This window comes from Phalacrocorax carbo, chromosome 18 (genome assembly GCF_963921805.1).
Source record: "Phalacrocorax carbo chromosome 18, bPhaCar2.1, whole genome shotgun sequence".
Lineage (NCBI taxonomy): Eukaryota > Metazoa > Chordata > Aves > Suliformes > Phalacrocoracidae > Phalacrocorax > Phalacrocorax carbo.
The window spans coordinates 1260852-1280787 of NC_087530.1; the positions used below are offsets into that span (position 1 = coordinate 1260852).

The 19936-nt window shown below is 41.3% G+C and overlaps 1 protein-coding gene across 9 annotated transcripts in view; it reads right to left on the reverse strand.

Annotated features, from left to right (window-relative positions):
• Positions 1 to 5180: 5180 nt before the first annotated feature.
• The window catches only part of SCAI (suppressor of cancer cell invasion), a 44435-nt gene continuing 29679 nt past the window's right edge, over positions 5181 to 19936 (reverse strand). For all 9 annotated transcript variants that reach the window (XM_064468528.1, XM_064468527.1, XM_064468526.1 and 6 more), the window contains 9 exons: positions 19065 to 19166; positions 18174 to 18275; positions 16515 to 16593; positions 14298 to 14397; positions 13728 to 13809; positions 8800 to 8872; positions 6960 to 7133; positions 6620 to 6720; positions 5181 to 5490 (listed from right to left, as the gene is read on the reverse strand). In XM_064468528.1, coding sequence (XP_064324598.1) covers positions 5341 to 5490; positions 6620 to 6720; positions 6960 to 7133; positions 8800 to 8872; positions 13728 to 13809; positions 14298 to 14397; positions 16515 to 16593; positions 18174 to 18275; positions 19065 to 19166 — 963 coding nt within the window. In that variant the 3' untranslated portion in view covers positions 5181 to 5340. The remainder of the gene's footprint in view (positions 5491 to 6619; positions 6721 to 6959; positions 7134 to 8799; positions 8873 to 13727; positions 13810 to 14297; positions 14398 to 16514; positions 16594 to 18173; positions 18276 to 19064; positions 19167 to 19936) is intronic.

Consider the following 19936-nt stretch of genomic DNA (forward strand, 5'->3'; position numbering starts at 1 on the left):
CATATATCTCTATTTTAAGTAAAATATTTGTTTTTACCAAAATACGATATACAGGCACATGGCTGTGAAATAACATTAAACCAACTCACTATAAAATTACTTTTGGTAATAAATAATCTGATTCTCAGAGAGGCCAAAGGCAGCCAGACCGCCTGAGGCAGAGCTCCTCTGCGTTTCCAGAGCCCCCTCGCTCGCCCACCTGCGTTTCTCTCATCCTTTTCGCTGAGCCTTGGCCGAGGCAGGAGCAACCTGTGCTTTTTAGCCCGCGTGATGCAGCATCCTGCTCCTACCAAGTCACTTCGAGCTGAGAAGTGACAATAAACACCTGCCAAAAGAAATCCACAAAGTCAGTGGGGCAGATACTCACAATAGGCTCTTATTCTTGAAGGAACGGCTGCTGCTATTAGGTGTGGTGCGATGGGCGCTGCTCAGGGGGCTGCTCTGGGCCAGCAAGTTGCATTGAAGTCTGCCCTGGACGCGAATCAAACAGGATCTTTAAGAGCAAAACGTTTATGCGTGTATCTGGGCAGCTGGCACATCAGTAAGTCAAAAGGAATGCAGAGACATTCCTTAATCCCCCAAAAGATCTGCTAAATTCAGAAATCTTGAACTAGATCTCCTCTGTCTTGGCAGAATACTAGTTTGGAGCGGGGGGGAAAGTAGCTTACTTTACTCCTAAACATAACGCAGATACGTGTATCTGATGTGCTCCTGCCCTGCTCTATTTGTAGGCATCCAGCTCTTCAAAGCACTTGCAATACATTTGGTCGCAGAAACAGTGCTGCTCTGAAAGTCAAAGATATTAAAAATGTCAGAGAGCCGCCTCAGGAACGTATAACCTCTCTGCTCTGGAGATCCTTGCCGCTGTCCTCCACACCCGTATCCCTCATGGAGGCTGGCTGCAGCTAGTCTGATGTTACCGAGTTGCAGGGAGCAGCTTTCAGCTCTTGCGTCTTGGGTTTTTTCCCCCTTTGTTTGTAAGATGACTCTTGCTGTAACTGCCCGCGGAGCTCCCTCAGGCCCAGGAGCAGCAGCAACCACAGACCGGCTGCCGGCACTAAGCAGCCACCTAACGAGGAACGGGCAGGACTAAACGAGGGCTGCCATTGGTGACCTGTAGTCAGAACAGTTACGGAAGAATCTAACATAAATAAAGCTTTTACAAAAGAAGCCTTAAGACAAAAATACCAAGCTTTTTAGCTTTCAGGAAAAAGCAGACTTGAAGCACGGCGTGGAGTTACAGCACAAGGAAGGCGGCAGGGCAGGGGAGGTGCTTCACAACAGCATGCCAGGGATGAATCTTGGAGCGGTGCTTTCATCCTGTCCTTAGAGGAGAAACCTGACCAGAGCTACTGAAGTTGTAGCTTTGGAAGATGATTATCTGAAGCCTGGTTTCCTGTCCCCACCCTCCATCTATTTCCTATGAACCTTAAAAGACAACTCTGCACATCTCCCTGGGGAATAGTCTGGAGGGGTTTAGTAAGTCCTGACTTGACAAGTATTATTTTGATGAACTATGCAAACAAACCACCCTGAAACTTCCCAGGAAAGCACTCCAGGGAGCAAGGTCAGTGTGCCCAGCTCACAGGAGCTGGTGCCCCATTTAGGCTGCGCATGAAGCTAAATGGCACATCGCATCCTGGGAGTGATTAAAAACCAGAGCATTAGACTCATAACCCTGTATTCCCCTCTTACTGTTATTTTGAGAAGTCAAAGGGGAGAAACCAAAAGGCAACAGCAGTAACTTTGGCTAGGTGGTCTAAAGCCAGTTTAAGAGGAGTACAAATAGAGGTGCCCGCTGTGGGGTCAGGATTAACAGGAGCATACCCACACGCAGTAAGTAGGGAGCTAGGCAGAAGGAGTCCAGTAAGGACGTATTCAGCCCAGGTCACATCCTCCTCTCCTCTGCAATTCAGTATTGCCTGGTGGTGGAAAGTCTTCTCCGCTAACATAAGCAATAAAGATACATGGAGAAGGGGAGAGCAAGACTAGAGGGAAGGCATTAGGTCAGAGAAGAAAAGGATTTGTTCTCACTTAAAAACGGTTCAGTCTTTGCGTTGCTTCCACAGTGAGGACTGCTAGATACATAAACCAAATTTTTCTTCAGTACATACAAGCATACATTGAGAAGGTACCAAGACCATAGCACACGGCACACAGTAGCACAAGTTTAGAAGGACTTAGTAAGTTCAAACAAGACAAGCTTTTACTTGTAGGAGAAAATATCAATATTTTCACCTTGAATGCAGTTTGGGTGGGAAGGGAGGGGCTGATACTCATCTGATCTACAGCTAGAGCAGACAGACGGTATCAGCCTTTCACATACAAAGTACAGTTCTGTACTCCTACCAACACAACAGGAGTGACATCTTTATCTTTGAATTTCCCTAGCAGCAGCGTACCTTCCGAACCACAGATCAGTAGGTAAGAAGAGAATGAGGGACCTCAAGAAGGAATTATTGACTTGGACACTGATTGCTGATAAGTTCAGCTTCTGAACTAACTTTCAAGGCCTTACATTCTCCTCCTACATTCTAGCTTCTCCAGGGTTCTTGTGTTGTTTTTAAGAAAGTGCCATCTCCTCTGATCAGATCTACCTTGGTAACAAGCACACAGAACCCCTTCTTTGGGCTGCAAAGTGGATTAGAAGCCTCTCAGATCACAAGCAAGGCCTCCTCGCTTCAGCCCAGCTAAAATGAAGACTGGGTCCGCCAAGGCTTTCCCAGTCAGTTAACAAGCAACGTCCCACAGAGGTTCACCAGCCCACGCTAATGGAATCATCATCACTCCTGTGCTTAGAAATAGCATACTCTTTTCCAGATATACAGAACCAAAATGAGAATAGCTTCGTCAAAGCAAAAGCTAAAGCAAAACAAAAGCATTTGGTTGGAAGGCAGCAAGGGGAAAACTAAATTCCCCTTTTCCACGCAAGTTGAACACTGCTGGCGGGGGAGCAGCAGGCAGGGTAACAGACAACCCGTCTCTCACTTGCTGCTGCATTGAAGACTTTCATTATCTTTAGCTTTTACATACAATCCCATGTTTTAATAACTGGGGACCTCCTACCAAAAGGAAAGGCAGATCATCAGCTTCACAGTTAAGAATCCATGAACCCTATAAGTCTTGTACATACAGCAGTACGCATTCCCCTGGCTAAGGCCTCCTGTACCTGACATCAGTTATGAATTACTTGTTCAAGGTCCAAGTGCAAGACCCTGGAAACAGCGAATTACAATGGCAGAAGAGCCGTAACCTTTACTACAACTATAAATGATCTGCAACACCTTGTGGAATGCACCCAAAATGGCGTATGTGTGTATATATAAATTTTGTATATAGACATTGTACTGTTTCATTATTTTTAATACATATACAAGTACCTATACATATATACATATTTACAATTTACACCAGCCAGTAGATGTATGCGTATTGTACATATACACACAAACGCCTAGAACACACATGCACACACACAAACACACACTCGTTAAAATAAACTCCACATCTCAGGTAACAAAGTCCTGCCATAGTCCAAAGAAGAGCAGCACCATGTGGTGGGGGGCTCAATACACCAGCTTCAGGACAGCTTAGAACAAACACTAGCATTCACAGAATTTTTTACACTTGGGAAATCAAAGAACATGGCAGAAGCTTCAGCCCAGCTACAAAGAACCTTCACGCTAACTTCCCAGGTGCTCTCCAGCAATTCTTGCCGTTCCGCACCGTGCTCTCCTCAGCTGACCGGGGTCCATCAGTGCTGATCTGCTGCCCTTCGCTATTCCGGCTGACTAGATCGTACCTTGTATGACGGCACTGCAAACAGGCCTACCGTGTAGGTAGCCAAGGACTAGGTAGTCACCGAGTTCTGCATTTTTTTCACCTGAAAACAGAGGCATTGCTGGGATTCAACAGAAAAACACTGATCAGACTTGTCCTTTCAATACTTTTCTAGTAGCCCATGGAACAGTGAAAACTGACTTTTAAATTTTAAATATTTTCAGTTCCTTCTCCTTGCTCACACCTCTGCTGTCAGGAGTTGCAAGAGGTCCCCTAGCTCAGCAAGGAAGGCAGCACAGTCCAAATGAGTCAGCAAGCCCTTTTCCCAGGAGTCAGAAGAGCCTTCTCCAGCAAGAGCCTTTACACAGGCCACTGTACTCCTTAACATAGCCAGACCGAGCACTGTGGGCTGAAGGAGCATTATAGGCTGAGGGAGCCTACAGTGCTGCCAAACGCAATTACAGCCCCTCAGTTTTACTGCTTCTAAGATAGGACTGAGAGGCGATGGTGGGCATGCAGAACACTAGCAGGGCTTTATGGCAGCACCCGCTTTGTTTAACCTGCCAGGGGAGCACCAGCATCTCCCCTAGGGCACAGGGGTCCAGACAAATGAGTGAGAGGAAGGGCTTGTATTCAGCACTGTATGGGACGTTCTTTTGGCTCCTATCAGGGACTGGTAACCCTGCAGGAGCCATACGTTCCATCCACACATGGAAAGGAGGGATAACACCTGTTGGAAATATAAGAATTTCTGTCTAGTACCTCCAAATGAAGAATGCCCTCTCCTCCTGGAAAATTGTGGCAGCAATACAAATGGCAAGATGACCCATATTACAGTGAGAGATGGAGGCTAGCTTTCTTAGTTTTGTAATTTGTTAATCTGCTAACCACCTACCCAATCAGGCAGAGTGGAAATTGTCTCCTTGGCCAGCAGTACAAAGTTCATCTATAAAATTGCTGTGTCAAATTTGTAGGGAGCATTAAGTAACTTTACAACTTCACTTCGAACCCACTGCTCCAAATGCAACTTCATTGTCCACAGTTTCGTCTACTTACTTGCCTAAGACTGAAAAAATATATTTGTTATGAAGGACTCTGTTTTATTGCTATTGTTGGTCCGCACTGTGTGGTTCCATCTTTACCATTTCAAATCCAGACTCTTTGGGGATAAAATATTGTTTTTCTATTGATTTTTTTTCCAATTTCTTAAAATTGTATAAAAATAAAGGATTTCCACAAATGTGGGCTAAAGGTAACCAATAATACTTCTATGCTTAGGATCAGCTGTTGGAAATGTGGTTGATAGCCACAAGACCACAAATAAACCTCTAGTGATTCTTTAGTTTAACATTTAAAAGACATGAAAACTTCGGCTTATAAAATTGACCCCATACAGAATGGAACAGCTAAACTAACAGCTGTTTATTATTACTTTTTAAAATAATGGTCCTAAATTTAAAAATAAAATCAAGTACTTCCTTTTATGATTTTTCACATTATAAAACTGCACCATTCAAAATCTGTGGCCAGGGAAACCCCTTTGCAGTAAGACAGTTTCTCTTAATAGTCATCGAGGGTGTTTTCCAGGAAAACATTCCTAACATCCAGTATGGAAGCCAGCTCCAAAATGTGCTTTTGGAGGTGAGGGTTCTCCACCGTTTCGTCTCTCGGCAGCTGAGGATAAGATTCTGGATAATTTCGAGTCTCCTGCTAGATGACAGTGAAAACAAAGAATCAGACATTCATTTATTTTTATACCCTTTGTGAAGAAGATTGCAAAAGGCTAATTTTGTTTAAGAGGTATCCTAACCTGTTTAGCATGCCACAGAGAGAGAAAATATTCCAGCATTTTCAGTTTTCTCTTTCCATTGACCAGAGATGGTCATAGTGGCCACACAAATGCCCATTCATCTAAGAGGGTTAATAATATGTTCACAGAAGCCTTGCCAAAAAAAAAAAAAAAAAAAGAAAAAAAACCCATCCAAAAAAGACAAAAAGACTTCACATATACTTACCTGCTAGGATGGAGTTAATTTCTGGAAATTATAGACGTGTAAGCATCTCCAGTGGGAGATTCATCTCATCCTAAAACGAGTATCTAAGACACTGGGGCAAATCTACGTCCACTAAAGGAAGACCTGCTTCTTTCCCCCGATATCAGAGAAGCCTCGGTAGCTAATTTAGGCTTGGAAAGCTACTAGCTCTCTGCAGTTAGACAAGATTTCAGTGTATTTCTCTGCTTCAACTTCCATTTTTTTCTGTAATGTTTAAAATGGAGCAGGCAGTTTATATGCCAACACTCACATATATAAAATGGTGTAGATCCAGAAGCAGACTTCACTGTTGGCACAGCATTAACCAACAGGGAGAGAAAATACCATCTTCCGTTTAGTTTATTCATTTACACTTCAAAGACTTTTCAAAATCCATTCACGCTAGAATACATTCTAGCAATAACGTTCCACTCCTCCCCACTTCCTCTTACATTCTTGTTCTTGTATTTCTCCACAACCTTTTTAGTTGTGTAGAAATAATAATCTTGAATTATTAAAAGGGTTTTTTCTAGCCGACAAGGCTGTTCAGAGAGAAATAAATGAATCAGAGTGTGTCTGCTATTTATGTTGAGGAATAAGGCTTCAGCAAGTCAAAGGCTTCATGCCATTAGAGAGATAAAAAGGCACAGATTCAATACAAGCTGTAAGCATTAGCATGTGAGCATCAGTTATCTTTCTGAAGTCACAGTGATATGCCTAGCCCTAAGACCCTTCCATCCTGAGGCAGTGCAGTTCTATATGCACTGGACTGTTGTTCTCACAAAGGGAGAGACACCCCTGCGTACCCGGAAAATTTTGTGCATCCTCATAGTAGCCGAACAGAAGATAAATCTTGTTAGAAGCAAGCGAAGAAACTCATCCCCAAAAAATTGAAGGAAGGACTGATCTGTAGAGAAGGCAAAGACAACTCAGTTTAGAAAGGCTTAAAAAAAAATCCCAACCAACCAAACAAAAAAACCCAAAACACAAAAACAGAGGAAAAGAAAAGAGACTTGAGGGAAACCACTATGAATTCTTGTGCATTCTCCTATTCACTATTCTGCCCCGTGGAATGGCTGAGCAGTAAAAGACAGCGTCTGCTTAAGCAGCATGCTGAGGTTCAGCTGTGCATCTTTAGGCACGTACCTATGGATCGGGAGTGGGTCAGCAGCTGGGCAATGTCTCGGTTGATTTTTCTAAGGTAATCTTGACACTTCTCCCACAGTCCTCTGCGCATGCTTGATAATCCAGAGACAAATAGGAATGCCATTAAAGGATTGTTCAGAAAGAGTGTGAAGAGGCTACCCCGCTGAGACTGATCTAAAAAAAGAAAAAAAAAAAATCCATAGACAAAGAGATACATTCGGCACATGAAACAGAAAAGCTGTCCCTGCCACAGAATGAAGTCGCTCACCCACTAAATTCTGTAACAGAGGAACTACTGCTTTTTGTTAGCTATATCGTCTCTCCTCTTGTGGCAGATCTGTTCTCAAGATGACGCAATGACTAGCAATAAACGCTTACTGGAGATGTGCATTAACACCGAGAGAAATTAGATTTTCTCATTAATTGTGGGAGACCAAGATCTTCATTTTGAGCACGTAACTTGAACACAAAAGTCAAAACTGAAACAAACGATGGAAGTCACTGATTATAAAACCTAAAGAGAGGTATTAAGCATGGACATTCATATTCCCTTCAAAAAACCAGGCAGTTGAACCTATACACCCCTCCAGAGTCTACATAGTTGCCCTTTGGTTGGGCATCACAATATCCTAAAGCCATTGATTGTTTGAACACTGAACTCCGTGATACACAGAGGCCCAAGCTTCACCTCCATCAACTGGGAAGTTAAAAAGAAAGGCAATGCCCGTAAGATCATGTGCCCAAACACTAAAGCCACTTCCTCATCAGCAAGGATTACTGACTTGGTTTGGTGCATTTGCTTTTTATTTCTCAGGACTCGGGCATGCAGCACACACGCTATAATGCCACGCTAAGCAGGGGCTCAGTTAGGTTCAGCCAAGAAGTCTCTGCACGGTGCTGGGGTGCCCAGTCCAGCACCCCCTCAGAACCACAGCAGGACTTTCCCAACTGGTCCATGAACAAAATATAAGCGTCCAGTATTTTTATACAGTCCTGTTTTTCAGAGTTTCTGTTTAAACAGGGTTCATTATTACAGTATTTATTTTCTACATAAGTTTCAGCTAAATAACAGGAACAGTTTCAAAACAAATGAGAAGCTTCCACTTCTTGCACATTCTCTCATAATACTTGCCTAACATCACTCTATGTGGCTTAAGCTAGATCTTTGTACTTGTCTTTGAGATGGGTAATAACCTTAATGTGGCAAATTTCAATGAGAAAGTCTCCAATGATTTATAGTGGTCACAAGGATGGAAGGATATAATGTTTCACTGCCTGTTCCTGTGATAAACACACCTCCTCAGGGCATACAAGGCCAACAGTCTTCCTTAACTTACCCTCCGAAATCAGAACAAGATCTGAGAAGGTTTTGCTCTACAGCTGGCATTTCAAAGCTGATACCTTAACTGACTCTGCTCGCTTTCTGGGACTAATAAAGCTACCCAAAATGCTAATAAAAATCATCATTATAGAATCATAGAATGGTTTAGGTTGGGAGGGACCTTTAAAGGTCATCTAGTCCAGCGCCCCCCCCCCCCCCCATCATCATCATCATCGTCATCATCATCATAGTCGTCCCAGCACAGGCTGGCGATTTTCTGAGTCTTTGTGTAGGAGAGACTTTGCCTCCTGGCACTTGTTGAAGCTATCTGTAGCAATATCATCATTGTTAGAATAAATTACTTGCCATAAACAGTAACTAAACGTTATCACACTACTGCAGGGAACATTAATCATAGTGATGAAAAGCTATCTTCTCCTGAAGAATCTAAGTTATATTTGTTTGGGACAGATACATGGTGCAACTGCAAATTGTTAGGAAATGCAACACTACACATACCTTGTAATGCTTTTGGATATGCTGTTGGAGAAAGCAAGCACACCAATGGCTGTCCAAATAAGTTTGTGAAATTCTGTAACAGATAAGAAAGCAAAGTATTCATGGTCACTTTGCTTTTGAATATTCAGCGGGTTAAGAGTACGAACAAAGACTATTAATGACAGAGAACACACTAATGCCCGTCACACCGTTCAGCATTGGCAGTAAGGCTGACACACTGACTTACTCACAGGTCACAGCACAGGAAGGATATAACCCATTACATTTTAAAGGAATTATAATTCTCTCATTTCACTGCTACCACTACCAGACACTAATTTCATGGAAATATGGCTTTCAGTAGGAATACATTACTTGAAAAAAATAATGTTCTGCAATAAAAATGAAAGCCATTGGCTTTCAGGTCAAAATAGGTCTAGCATCTGTCCTCAATGCCAACTGAACTATCCAGTCAATGTAATTTTTCTCCCCTTTTTTTCTCTAGCAGGAGTAACTATTTCTGATGAAACAGAAGAACAGTGAAGATAAGTTTTAAAATAAGCTTCCTTTAAAGCCAAGTATGTCATAATCTTAACATCTGCTCTGCTGAACCCTCATTTTACAATACTCTCTTCATGCACCTTCCACCAGCACCTTAAATATTGCCTCAGTGTCCTGTTGCACAAGAATTTCTCCAGAAACCTCAAATGACGCCTTTGTCCAGTTTCACCAACATTTACCTGGTAACGGTCCTGCCATGCACGTGTCTGGTAGGCATACTGGTTGGTAATAGTGATCACCAAGGAAAAAAACTTTACTTACACAACCTCATTAGCTGTCATATGTCTCACCAAAACAGCTTTCTTAAAACCGAAGGCTTGCAAAGCCACAGAAAATGTAAATGATCAGGTTTTATCCTATCAGAGCACATATCCAAACCGTGCACCCAGAGCACATAAGTGCAACGCACATGTCTGCAGATTATATTCTTAAAATTGGCAGGTTACGAGTGTGAGGTATACATCACCAGAAGGATTTGCTTGTGCAGAATCATCAAAAGCTAATTTTTAAATTCCTCTGGCTTCTGCCTAATTCAAATGGAACTTTCCCTTCCAGGCAGTATATTTCAATTAAATTAGTTACACTGAATTAATTTAATCTAAGTCTGCTAAATACTAAAGACAGTAATCTAGTCTAGTCAAAATAAAACATTTCCCATATCTGACAGAGTGCTGACTAGTCCTAAACCCCTTCTATTTCTTTAAGAGCCCAAGGGAGATTTATAATGCTTGATACTAAGGTTTGATCTCTAATGAAGAAACAAAGACTATTACCATGAAGACAGTAACTGCAGGCCAACCCAGTAATTAGTAAAACTGTACTAGAAAGAAACATTTAGAACACCAGGAGCCACCCCAGACCTTGCCCGTTTGAACTGAATACACGCCAGCAGGTTACATGTTCTCAAGTAACATGAATGCTCTGTATGCAGGAGCAGATTCACATGTCGAATTCTATCTTGTATCACCCAGTTAGAGACCAGAGCAGACTTTCCATACACTCCATCAGAAAAATGACAACGCAATTAAACACTGCCTACAGCTATAAAGCAAAACCAAGGGTCACTCATGTATCTCAGGAAAGGCATTACTTACTGACAGTATCTGAGATCATTTTGGACTCTGTCCCAGCAGAGGGTAAGTCAACATAGCTATTAAGTCCTGCAAAGAGGAGAAACTACACGGTTTAATGCTCTGGAAGGCAGCTGCTCACACCAGTCACTACATCTCAGCTACAGACCCAGGAGGAGAAGACACTCAAGCTTCCAGGTACCTGCCTGAGCTCCTGCCCAGACACGACTGCCTACAATGGCCCAGGATTCACTCACCACCAGCACCTCCGCTCCTGAGCTCCACAGGAGAATGCTGTAGGTGTACACACAACAAAGGAACAGGAGCATGTTACAGCCATGGCTCGGAGTAAAGGACCACAAGGTGCACCAGAAAAACCCTGCCCTGCCGCCTGGATGTTGGTAGCAGCTCTGGGTAAGGAATGCTGTACCTTTTGGTGCATAGACAACTCCAAAAAGGGCAAAAAACATTTTTGTTTCAAAGCTGACTTTTTTTCTTACTTCAGTATTCAAGTTCTCCAACAGAAACTTTGCTGCCTTTTAAAATGCATCTTGTATACACCTCTTTCTAAAAAAGAACTCAGCATCTCCAAAAGAAGTCACCTCACATGTAAGCTTTACTAAGCTGAGTACTTATACCACATCACCAACAAAGGCCTTGCATTCTTACTGGCCAGAGTTTTAGGTTTGGTTTTGTTTTTTAAAAACTTTGCATTTGACCATAATCTTAGACAACCACAGCTGCAAGAAGATATTTATTTTAGAGTATTATTTCATCCATATATACAGTGGTAACCTTCAAGAACACATCCGTCTATATTTAAATGGAAGTGTTAAAAAAAAGATTCATGGCTTTAAGTAGATATGCTCGATATTTGCAGTTAGCTTCCACTTTCGGCTAAATATATAGGGGAGGAAGCTGTTCAAGTGCCGCTGATTTGACAAACTGGCAAGTCACTTCCTGGCAGGACTTACTTTCAATCATCACCATTTCAGCCCTCCAGAGAGAGGGAGAGGATGAGAATGTGTGCAGGAGAGCAGAAACGGCTTGCAGAAAAAGATGTGTGAGCAGTTGCTGTTACTGCCAGTATTGCTAGCAGTGACATTTAAATGTCAGGATAGCTACTGTCCTATCAGAAAAGATCAGAGCAGCCATGTGGAAAAAAGTCAGTACAGTGACTTCAACTTCGCACACAATTGCACAGAACCTTTGTTTGTGCCAGTGCTCGAGTCTACAAAGCACCTCATGACACACCCAGAGGAGAGTCACAGGACAGCATTACCAGTATATTCTGGTGACGAGGAACCAAGCACGTAAGCACACACAGAACAACGACAGACAAGAATTTACAAGGGCTAGAAAACACTGAGATTGAGAGCTCTGCCATCTACCTTCACTTGAAAAGTAAATGCCTAAACCCACCCCGCCGCATCTATCTGCCTAGCTTCAATGGCAATAGATTGTGAAGGTGAATGCTGAATATACTTTTTTAAATAGGGGTCCATGCTTTTTTTACTTCATTCTCTTTTTAGATTCCTCGCAATTGTGCACACAGAATTCTGAGCTGGGTCAGAGCTCCTAGCAGCCACTTCCATAATCCTGTCCTGAAATACTTCCAAAACTCACATTTCTACACTCCTTACATACAGGCAGAGTTGGACTTCTCTCATACCAGCTGCTCTGTGTGGGGTATTTTAGACTACCGATGGTCAGTTTGCTGCAGAACAAGGAAAAGAAACTAAATGGAAATTACAAGGTTTGCTTACTGTGTGCCCACAAAATCTAAAGGAAATTCAATTATCAAGTCTAAATGTAATACAGAAAGCAAATTCTACCGTGAACACTTGACAGTTATTTTTACAAGAGCTACAAATCTACATGTGGGAAACCATCACCTCAAAAAGACCCTTTGCTCTAAGCTGTCCACAAAACGCTGGTATGTCCAGAGCTGTATTTGATTTAAGGGTCACCAGGAATCCCTTACTCTCTCTTACAAAGCTGATCCACTTGACATCTTTCAGAAATTCTACTAGAGAGGAAGGGGGTAGGAAAACCAAACCCACACAAGAAAACAAACCCCAAACCCAAGCCTCATATTTTACCCTGAAACAAAACCAAACCCCCGTTGTTATACTGGAACAAATGTCAGGAAAGAGTGGAGGAAATCCCTACCAAATCCTCATTTTCTCAGAAAGACAAATAAACCATTCTAATTGTATTTCCCTCCCTTTAAATGGGGAAGGAAATTTCATAAAAAGCAGATCTGCACTGAAATCCAGTGTGGTGAAGTTAAATGCAGTAGGATCTAAAAAGCCCTTTGAAATACATTACAATTCAAAAACCAAAACCCCTATAGAGAGGCCAGATCATTAAGGTTGTCAGGTAAAAGTTCCCTGGCTCAATACAGAACTCGTCTGAGTCATACCCATCGCTGATTTAGTACCTCTCGTTGGCCAACAAATGCCTTTAAAACAAATAACACAGAGTGTGGATACTGAACAAGGAACAAGTTCGTCTGGCCACTAGACGTCCCTATTCCTCCTCTGAAGTGCAGCTGTGAACGTTCACTCTTCTCACTGCAAATAATGGAGCTATAAAAAGGAAGATGTAAAAAAGTGGCACTTTCCCCAGATAGAGCACATTCTTAATATCCCATCCATGAATGAAATGAATGTCGTAATGTTATCCAGATGCAAGTGGCAGCTGAGATTGAACACGCCTGCTTCTGTATTACCCGAATCGCAGATCCCCAAAGGTGATTTGGCATGGAGTAACTCTACTGTAAGTCCACAGACCCCTAGGAAGGAGGCTCACTGTCCAAGCATATACCACTCTACAGTAACACTGGATGCTAATTTGCGTCTTGTTATTTCCTTGGTTCAGACACTTTTCAGACACAGACACCCTGTGTTTTATAAGAGCAGGCTCAATGCTTTGACTCCTTTCTGTTGCTTAAAAGCAACTGAGTGTTGGATGACTGTAAAAAAAAAAGGCAGATTAGTTATCTCCCTCCCCCACGCACACACACCAAGATTTGTCTTTGGTATATAACAAAAATAAACCTCCCACCAGAGACCTTGGAAATCTTGAACCTTTTTTCCCTCCAGGAGGATTTATTACTTTCCAATGAGCGGCTGTTCATGTGCTTCTGCTTCTTGTTCCTATTCATAGGATCAGATCCTGACTAGCATGCACAACCTCAAAAGAAAAGAAAGACTGAATACAAACTGTTTAAAAAAATAGCCTGTTAAAAGTGTAAGCTAACTAGGGGTTGACACTGTATCCTACCATACGAGTAGCTGCCTTCAAGAGCCTTACCTTATAGGCGACGCTGTTTGAGGAGTCCACGATGATAAACAGGGGCTTTCTTGTGAAGGGGTAGAGATCTCCAGGGTGAAGACTGAAAAGAGAAAGGGATGCTTCAGGGCACTAGAATGGCTGCAAAGCTGTTACACTGCACAAGTTTCTCAGACACACAGCTGCCCCTGTCCAGACAAAAAGCAAGCACATTCCTCATGTCCCAGTCCTCAGATTCATCTCCAGAGAATAACTGCAAAACTAATTTGGTGTTTTGGACTTCTTATTAGTAACATGAGCTATTGGACTTCTTATTAGTTCTTTCCCAACAAGAGATGTTTATCTGCTTGAAAAGTCATCCACCATTAACTTGAAGTTTTCCAGTAATTAAGAATTTACGTTAAGTCACAGTAATACCCTGGAGTGCTTAAATCATCAGAGTTGCATATTCATTTCTAACTGTTCAGATTCAAGCCAATCTACGTTACAGTGTCCTGCGCCAAAGAGTTTAAATTCAAGAGGCTTTGATGCATTTTCTCTATTAAAGACAGATTCTTCTGAATTTGCAGTTGTCACTCTCATGAAACTTACCAGTGCATCTCCTTGTAAGACTGGTTTCGCTTGTGGATAGCATCCCCATTTATAATGTCCCGGTTACTGTTTGTCAGAACACCACCAAAATCATACGGACCTACACATGGCAAAAGGAAGCTGAAATTAGCAGAGGTAACTCACCTCTGTTACAGATTTAATGACTGCATGAAAGGGAGGAAGCAACCACAAATCCCAGAAAACTAAGTGAATCTGAACTACTGTAGTTGTAAGGAGGGGATGGAGGAATGTGGAGGCTTTACTAACTACATATTCCATTTTATGCGTTTTTAGTAGTTTCAGCACGTATCAAATAGAAGCAAGCAATGCAACTTTGTAACTTTTAATTTATTTATTCACTCTTTATCCACAAACATAATCCAAGAGATCCAGATATTTGCTCTCATTACACTACATAGCAAAAAGATTAAAACTCATTACACATTTCATCCAGGTAAATTAATACCTTTGTAAAATTACTACAAGAGCTAGCCTCTTCTAGGTTCAGACTTTGATCAAAAAATGAGGCTCAATCAATCAAAACCCCTGTGGCCTCTCAGAATACATATAACTATCATCTGCAGTTATAACACTGCAAAGGGGAGAAGAGAGAGCTCAGAGAATGAATATGCTTTCAATACCCCTAGAAAGGACAAAACAATTTTAACCAAGTTTCAAATCTGCAGCAAAGGCCTATTTTTTTATTATTTCAAACACAGAAATCAGTTTTTAAATGCACACAGCCTGGACATGTGTTCCTACAGTAAGCTAAAGGAATATTCTGCTAAGTTTGCACAATCGAGCTACCCACCTAACTGTCTGATGGAGAGCAAAAGTGAAAGTAATGGCCTTGAAAAATATCAAATCCTACACAAAAAAAAAGTGCTAGAGATACCAGGAGATATTTCTGCCATTGATATGGGTATGAAATGTCACTAACATTAGAAAAATAAAGTATTAGGAATTCCTCATTCTGTTATGCATTTGCAGAGTTGGTTGACTCATATTTGGCCACCAAACACAACTGTTTCAGGTTTGGATACATAAGACACCTATCCATTTTAAGGGAAGCTTTGGGAATACAAAATTAGGAACAGAACATACATTAATTTAGCACTGTTACAAATGTCTCATGTGAGCTGTCAAACACAAATGGCTTACAGGCACTAACAGCGCAACTTGCAGCTGCTCTCCCTTTTAATAAAGGTAGAACTTTTTGGTCTGTGCAGACTACACTACCTTATTAAAAGGATGCAGTTGTAATGGGGTTCATTTAATGAAAACTGAAGTCTGACCACGCAGCTCTTCAGATGACAGAGCTGAGATGCCTCTACAGCAAGGTATTGAGCTAAAAGAATACATGCAGTGAAATGGACATAACACAGGCTTTAAAGACCACAGTTTAGTTAGAACCTATCACCAGGTTGCAGCAAAAAGTAAAATGTTAAAAGCATTTTAAAAAAATCACTGCCACAATCCAAAGCTGACAGGGATTTTTTTTTCCTTTAACATTTTGAGAGCTCTGTAAATCATGCATTGGGATGGACACGGCATGCATCTTATAAAGGAATGCAAGTCTCAAATAGATGAGGCATGTACAATATTTAGGATGTTAAAAACTTTTTCCTTTTCTTTTATTTTTTCCTTAAATTATATAAACAGATCTTTTGACTGCGTCTACTTCAGCCAAACTGTTTTCAGCTTTTAGATTGCAGCTGCATCCAAATATTCTGCTAGGTTGCAAAGAACGGGAGGATGAGGTGAGGGGAATTGTCAAAAATCATGAGAAGGGCTTGAATTGTCAGGTTAACAAGCGTGCAAATAGAACCGTCCCTGCAGACGCTTCAGCCCTTTTACCACCCATCTCCTGACCATATGTTCTCATCGCACTGGAGATTGGAAAGAATCACAAAGTGCCATTTAGCTGTTTTATTAACTTTACACTGATGCATCAATTGAGCCATGTGGTCCTCAAAATTGGTGAAGCTTTTAATACTTCAGATGCATCAAACCTGTCTCGGGTTAGCGCACACTACTTAAAGCACAGGGAATTAACTATTGTTTGGGGGAAAAAAAGGCTATCTTACTAAGCAGACAGGAGAATAAAATTGACTTGTCTTTTAAAAGGAGCTTTGTGACATCTTTCTTGGTCACTTGTCCTGGAACATACAGAGAATTCAAGCCCTGTTCATGACAGGGAGCATTCCTTTATTGTACCTTCACTATCCGAACGACCTGATGGAAACACGCCCGTGGCAGACAAGTATATCAGCAGTACACTGTTTGCAGGCAGCTCCTGAAATTCAAATAAAGAGAAGAGTGGCAAGGGAAGAAATGTGTAAGTTTATTTCAATATTCAATCGTCACATTGATAAAAACATTGTCATTTAAGACTGTGCTACTCCTACTTCTGGCTTCCCTTCACTCTTCTTTGCAGCGTATATACCCTTCCCCACCACATACACACCTTCAGATAGCTGAGTACACAGGCACAAGTGTAAACTGGTGATCCGTTCATACTTTTTTCCACACAGACCTCTAGGCTGATATTAGAGGTTGAAGCAGCACTAAAAAAGCATCTGCTTCCACATAGACACTCTTACTATCTAGCCAGATCTGAGGCTTTCCAGGACATGGAGACTGAGGATCCTAAAGGAAGTTCTTTGTTTCCAAATACCTCAGAGTCTGCAACATCTGCCTCTTCCCCCGACCCTTCTCAGCTGGACAACAAGCACGACACATCCAGGTTTCTGTACAGATCTGTAAAAAGAATCTATTTCCCACCTTCCTAATGGGCTGTCTGCGTGAGGGAACAGATGCTTTTGATTTCTGCAAAAGGCTGAGCATGCAGGCACCCAAAATTCCAAGTAGTAAGGATGCACCTCCTTCACCTCACCAGCTGTTTCTTTACAGCTGTTTCTTGAAACAAACTGAAACTTCCTTCTTCATAGGATTCATATTCTGGTTTTACTACTAAATCTTAAGTTGCTGACTTGTATGGTCATAATTAAGCATAGTGCACCCAGCAACTTCATTAAATTATAATAAGCATGGGAACTGTATTTTAAAAAGTCTACAAATGTATAGATTACTTACATGGAAGACAGTGATGGGTAACAAAGTAAGACAGGCAGATAAAAACATAGCACGTGCAGGGGAGAGACAGAATTCAAATGGCATACAGAACTGGAGACCTACAAGGTACACAGTGCTTACGAGCAACAGTTTCTTGACATACTTCCCTGATTTTGGATTGTGTTTGGCACAACATGAAGTAGAAGAATACTATTACGTTTTTTCTGTTCTCCAGATCTCTTATCTCAAGAAATATTTCCTATATTTTATATATATAGGAAATAGATATACTTTATATAGGAAACATTGTTATGTATGTGTCTGTATATATAAACAAAAATGTCTGTATATATATATATATGTGAGTACATACACACACACAAATAAAATTACTGGATAAGATTAAATTACATGCGACTATTACATCACATTATTTAAGGCTTTCCTTAGCACTGCCATGCGCCACTCGATACAGGGCAGCCAGTACGAAGACGGTTTGCACAGGAGTTGTTCAAGCTTCACTTTGAAGGTGGCCGTATTTTAGCAATGGTATCACAACTTCTGTATGACAGCAATCTGGGTTTCTGTCTTTAAATGAATTATTTTCTTTCCCTTTACAGCAGTCAACAGCCTTTACTATAAAAATTACATGTATCTATAATATTTCCATCCTCTCTGAAGATCATATTGAATGTGTTAAGAAGAACAAAAAGGTTTCATTATCTCAACCGCATTTTATTCAATGTCACATACCATTCTGGATATTTTTCTATTACAAATAAATTCACCAATTTCACAAACCTTGAATGACGCTGCTAAAAATGTATATAGCTGGCTAAAAGTTGGTTTATAAAGTAGATATTTATGGGGGTTTTCCCGCCTGGCTGGTTTCTCCGTTGACTCCTGTTAAAAAAACAAACAAACAAAACACAACACAAAACCCCAACAACCGTATATTACCAAAGCAGTTCCATAACCCTCTAGATTTCTGTTTATTAGAATGTTCACCTTCAACATACTTCCCACACGAGTGGTCTGCCCATGCTGCATTTCCTACTACACAGCAAAGCAAGATCCAGAGTATTTGAACCAAAACTTCATATTATCCCCCACTTAAATTTGTTACCTAAATCTTTCTCACTCTCCAAAGCATCACCCAGGAAAGGAGGGAAAAAATTCACTCCTCAACTCAATTAAGTAAATGAAAATCTAGGTATTTCCTTTCGCCTCCAGGTAAAATATTTTTAATGCTTTCTCTGAAGGGGATGTTTAACTTTCAGATGACTTAGCAAGCTGATGAACTTATCTGCGTGCGTGACTGTTAGAGTGAGCACAAAGGCAGGGGTGAGTGTATAGGACAAGGCGAGGCGTGAGTGCCCTTCAGGAGTACCTCGGCTACACCAATGGGCACCATTTGTGAAATAATGCCCAAATACTTGTTTCTGCTAGTTTTTCACTGTTGAAGGTTTGCTAAGGAGAAAAAAAAAAAGCAGGGGAGGAAGACACATTACTTGGATCAAACTCCACAGGTTTGAGCCACTCTTTGCTAACTTCTAGTATGCCAGTTACTCCAGCTTTACCAACCTGCTCTGCACAGTGACAACACTGGAAGAGCACACAATGTACAACAAAGCAAACAAACCAATCCCAGTTAAGATCTGCTGCCGGGTTTGTCACCGCAATGGAACTTACCTGCATTCCAGGTTTGTTCATTTGTGAAGCTAAATTCATTGGTTCCCTTTCCAGTGCTTGCAGCATTCGGAACATATCAATTGTTAATTCACTGAACTTGACCTGCGAAAGAGTCAAACAGTTTACTCCACCAGATACAGATTAAACACTATTTCTTTGGTATTATCCACATAAGAGATTCAAGCGCACACCAGGTGGACCATTTTCTGTCTCTCAGGGATCTGTCAGTGTCATCTCTGAATCTCTAAAGACCTGTGAATGACTTTTAGAAGAGCTCACAGAGGACAAAGCCTATTACTGGTCTACCAGGCCAGTTCACAGCAGTGTAGTCCTCTACTTTACAAATCATAGACTTTTCTGGGGTGTTCACAAATCAAGCGCTGAAACCATTATGTACTATGAATTTAGACAAAATCTGAAAAGATACGCAAACTGTAGTTTAGATACAACTCCCTTGCTTACCTGAAAAAAGAGCTCACAGAGAAGTCATAAAGTCTGTAAAACTTCACTATCATCATCATCTAAAAAAGAAGATCTTGAATGTCTTTTGAAAACCCCTGCAGCAACTGAAGCTGCAGAAAGCTGGAGTATGTCACGTGAAAGCCTCAGTCAAGCTTCTTCTAGACATACCCCAGAGGCCTCTCACGCTTGAATGTTAAGAACAATCCACTATATGAAAATCAGTTGTATCTACTTAATTGACACGATGAGCATAAGCAGTAAGAGGTCAGCACAACATCTAATATAAGTCTAATATCTAACATTTCATTTTTAGCTCTTATTTCTGAGAACCTCTTCTTGCTGCCACTGCAAACATCACAATCAAAATATTTTAATGTTCACCTCTATTGGAATCTCTGTTGTATGATCAG